At 39.3% G+C, this 5,000-nt stretch overlaps 1 protein-coding gene across 1 annotated transcript in view; it reads right to left on the bottom strand.

Annotated features, from left to right (window-relative positions):
* The window catches only part of LOC138023267 (neuropilin-2-like), a 104,889-nt gene that overhangs the window by 65,336 nt on the left and 34,553 nt on the right, over positions 1-5,000 (bottom strand). Inside the window, exon 3 of the mRNA XM_068870284.1 lies at positions 2,469-2,619. Coding sequence (XP_068726385.1) covers positions 2,469-2,619 — 151 coding nt within the window. The remainder of the gene's footprint in view (positions 1-2,468; positions 2,620-5,000) is intronic.

Raw genomic sequence — 5,000 nt, 5'->3', positions numbered from 1 at the left:
TAACTGCGAGGATCATAGCTTTACTTTAGCTTGACTGGATCCTGTCCTTTATTTTACTATGTTTTACATCATCCGCTTCTAGCACCCCAAGATACTTGTAGTTTTCATTCTCATCAACATTCAGTGATCGTATCTTTTTATTCCCCGGTAGCATGATTTCTTCACTTTGGAACACTTTTCCGCGTGCCATCAATAAGATTGCACACTTTGGTATTCCGAACTCCATCGGCATATCTTCGGGACAAGAGAGTCAACTTGATTTTCATTTTTACAATATGGCTTCTTAAGATCGTCCATAAAAAGCAAATGATTAATCATCCCTTTCCCGTCGCCAAGATCATACGCACCTTTACTCTTCGTAGCACGAGTGTTAGTGTCCGGATGAGCGATATTACAAAAAGGAGGGATGAAAGGCTGTGTCTCCTTGAATATTCCTCTTCTGATATGAACTTCGCCAAGAGCTTCACCTCCAGTGGTTAAAACTGTCTTTCACTGTTTTATGTTGTTTTGGATCAAACCCAACATATTCTGCGCTATACCAAACATCCTCTAACAAAGTATCTCAGCTCTCTCCGTATTATCATTATCATTATCATTTGGTCTGCGGCACCGTTGAACATATTTCCTAAGAACATTACCTGATATGGCAGAATTGTTAGAGCCACTTGAGCGCGCGATTAATGAGGTTCTCATACCAGCTATCTACGTGAAGCCTACCAGTACTGGTTTACTTCTCCACTACCATAGTCACATCGACAACCGGTCAGTACAAACGAAGCTTATTAACAACTATGCTTGATCGCGCGTACCATTTGTCCTCATCTTGGGCCTATTTCTCAGGGGAGTGTGAACGCTTAAAGTCCCTGTTCTCGCGTTTGAAGTACCCCCAACACCTTATCAACTCTACCATTAATACCTTTGTCAACTCAAGAGTTACTAACCAGAATCCATCGCAGGCATCAGTGGAAATAGTGAGAAATAACGTGACTTGGGTACTCGTACCATTTAAGGACCAGGGCCCAGTTGTTTAAAAGCCGATTAACTCTAATTCCAGCTGAAAAATGAGCCAAGGGGTTTATTTCTCTACTACTAAATGCTGTTCAACGCTTATATTCGCCAAAACTTTACATTAGAAGAATTCAATCTTGAAAAACCAAAAAAGGGAGAAGGAACTTTCACCAAAAAGTTGAAAACATGAAACGAAAGTTTACGCTAATCCTGGATTAAGTTAATTGGCTTGCAAACAACCGGGCCCAGGATTCTGCTAACTTTGTTAAGACTCAGTTGAAAGGTTTAAGTCTCAAGCTCCAAACTACAGTCCAACCCATCCTTGTCAGCAGAAAAATTGGCCAAGACCTCCAAGAATGCCAGACTAAACCACAGCTGGTTAATCAACAGTGCGTTGTGTACCACTTTCGGCAATGCAACCTGCACGATACAGGTAGCTATGTTGGCTACACACGTGGCCATCTACATACACGTGTGGATGGCCACAATAGTACGTCATCTTCTGTACGCAAGCATTATGATCAAGACCACGTGGGTGCTGTCCCTGAGGACCTCCTCAGCTGCTTTAGAGTGTTGAAGGAATGCATGAACAAATCGGACTGTCTCCGGTTAACGAAATGCTTTACATCAAACAATTAAGACCATGGCTGAACGTGCAAACAGATTCACTCCGTGTTAAAGTCTTTGGCTGCGTTTTCACGATAGCCGTTCTGTCGCTTAACATTCCTGAAAATGGTTTGTTTACAGACTTCGTTCAGCGACTTAAAAATGATACGTGTTTTCACGGGTAAGATTCAATGAGGAAAGAGCACGTGCCAAAATAAGAGTAGCAAGACTGTTTACGTCAAGTTCTATATTAAAAAATGCGTTGGAGTACAATGTTTATCACCGCTGTTTGTGTTATTTTCTTATTCAAGCTACGATGGCCTAAGAACAAGTGTTTATACGACTGTTGTACTTCCGATTTGGATAACCCCAAGCGACTCCTTATTGGTCGAAAGTAATATCCAACTCGCTTAAGCTACCTGGTTTTGTGGCTTAAATTTAATGAGAATTCTATTGAAATTTGCCGACTCACTTAACTTTAAGCGAGTTGGGAAAGGAACCGTTTTTACCGAATTTTCGGTTGTCACTCGCTAAGCGACCTGAAAAAATGCTCGTGAAAACACAAGCTTTTGTCTAGTTCATCTATACTTGTGCAAATTTGGACTATTTTATATCTATTATGAACTCGCATCTTCATTTCCAACTCCTTGATAATGGCTTCATGAGGTAGCCGAATCGTCGGAAATTTAAGATATCGCTAGTTTTTACATGTTTATTATTAGTATGGCAGTATACAAACTTCTGGATGCCCAGATCTATAAATACTTGAAATAAATTTGAAATGCCCTCCTTTGATTATGATTATGATTATGATTATGATTATTATTATTATTATTATCGGTTGGTTGGTTTACCTGGTTTTTGCTTCGCTCCATACACCTCTGACCTCATACAAGGCCACGAGCCTTTAAAGTCGTTCACCACAAAACGTAGCCACCTTGTTATTACTACATTGCTTAGAACATTTTTCTTTGCTGTATTCTTGTCATTATTTCCATCGAAAATCTAAAATGCAGGGAAAAAATACAATATTTCTGCTCTTTGATGGTAGTAATTAAATTAGTCTACCAATGAGATAGATAGATAGATAGATAGATAGATAGATAGATAGATAGATAGATAGATAGATAGATAGATAGATAGCTTTATTAAAAATCCATTGCAGCGAAAAGGCTGGATTACGGACTGTACAAATGTTTACTTAATACCAAATACAAACAAGATGAAAAACTAAACAAAAAGCTAAAAATACTATATAGAGAGAGAGAGCAAAAAAGAGGAAAAAACTATTTACGTATACTATTACATATATATTTTACGTGATGAAATTTAAGAAATAGCCGCGTTGTACATGATAAAACTATTCTTTAGTCCATTTGTTCTGCAAAAAGGTACGTTAAAAGCGCGCGTTCTCCTTAAGGCTACGGTACTAAGATTACGTGAAGGCAAAAGGCCATGTAATTTGTGGCAGCTGCATGTTGTCTTTGATCTCATTGAATAGGTGCTCCGTCAGCAATTGGCGCCGTTGGTAGAGGGTCTCAATGTTGCACTCTTTAAGAGCTTCTTGGTAGCCTAAATCTGGGAAAATTATTCTAAGTGCACGGCGCTGAATTTTCTCTAGCTCTTCAGAGAGATACTTAGGTAGACCATTGTGGAAAGCATATTCAGACACGGGCCGGATACACGTAGTATAAAAACAAACTAGCTGCGCAGGATCTCCTTTTGCACGCTTAAGTTGCCTTAACTGATAAAGCCTGGAGGCTCCTTTTTAGATAACATTCTCTATGTAAGCGTTCCACTTAAGATTGTTTGAAATTGTGAGACCAAGAAGTTTTACGCTACAACAAGTTGCAAAATTGTTGAGACACTTTCATTAAAAAACACCTTTTCTAGCTTCCAATGCCCGCCGTATCTAGAATTTAAAACATTCCCACTTCCTCTCCCCTCTCCCCCTTTCAATGTTGACTGCTTAAGTTTCCAACATTTTTTTGTCTTGCTAGCAACACTGATAAGGATGGGGGGGGGGGGAGGGGGGGGAAGGGGGGCTGCAGTGTGAGAGATAATAGGGAAATTAATAACGCCCCAAGAAGGTGAAGTGTCTCCACTATTTTTGCAACTTGTTGTCTGATTGATTGCAATAATTTTGCCAGTCCGGATTTGAATCCTATAGGGAAACGTTTCAACGTAGAAAAGCAGGAACCAAAGAAACAATCATTAAATATCGTATAAGCTCTGAAACATTTAAGAAGTTTGTACGCGAAGTGCAAAGCACATTGTATCAAACACGAAAGGATATTAATTATTGACATACGGTAGTATCGATTTTTGATTTTTTGGACTTATCATCGCTAACACAAGACTCCGTACCAAATACTAAAGCAAGCAAAGTATTTTGCACTGCAGATCTGATGCTCCCAAAGTTACACATGGCTCGTATTATGTAACACAATACTATTTATTGTGTTTCTTGGTGACGTCAACCGGGATGGTGGCGTTACAGTTGAAAATCGTATCTTCGAGGAACCAGCACAATTCAACTAGTACTTTCTTTGCTAATCAATCCAATACATTACCAGATGATTCGTAATAAAGTTCACACAGTCAGAAATCCTGTACATATCGCCTATTCCATTTACCAACGGTCTACCATCCAAGCACGGTCTACCATCGCAACAGCAAGAAATATGATATCATATTCTTTTCTCGGTGAAAAGTTGTGGTAGACCGTGTAGATCGTTTCATATAAATGTCATAATGTGTAGCCGGTACAAATTTGTTGCCTTTTGTATCTCATTGTAAAACAAATCTCGCAAAGGATTTAGCACAATCGGGTGCTTTCTTTTGATCATTGTGCTCAGTCAATCATTCCAAAGAACATGGAATTAGCCTGTACCCAACACGTCACTTAGAAGACTTGCTAGTAAGCGTTACCAATCCCTTCTCTGGAAGCAGACTAGCCCGAAAGCAATAAGTAATGTTACAAATGGACCTCTATGAAAATGTATCTTTGTATAACAATGTTTGCTATGAATTGATTTTTCGGAAAGTGGATGTTCCCTTTAAATGGCATGCGGTCGCAGTTAAAGGAGAGGTTATGTCTGTTTCTCATTTGTAAACAACAGCTAATTTTGTACATGTGGCGCGTGCGTGGCGTCTGTCGACTGAAATATAGGTGTTTAAGGCAAATTATTTCGAAATCGGTTCCAGGATATCTCTAGCGTACTTTAAAAAGCGAAAGGATGGAAATCACACCTTTTCGTGTACCAAATTATGTGTATTTTCGACTTGACTCACAGAAAGCACTGAAATGGCTTCAAATTACGTCATACCGAAACCCCGCCAAAATCCAGTTTATGGCTGGCCATTTTCCATTCACAACAGATCAG

This window comes from Montipora capricornis, chromosome 11 (genome assembly GCF_036669925.1).
Source record: "Montipora capricornis isolate CH-2021 chromosome 11, ASM3666992v2, whole genome shotgun sequence".
Taxonomy (NCBI): domain Eukaryota; kingdom Metazoa; phylum Cnidaria; class Anthozoa; order Scleractinia; family Acroporidae; genus Montipora; species Montipora capricornis.
This window is presented reverse-complemented; position numbering and strand designations above follow the sequence as displayed.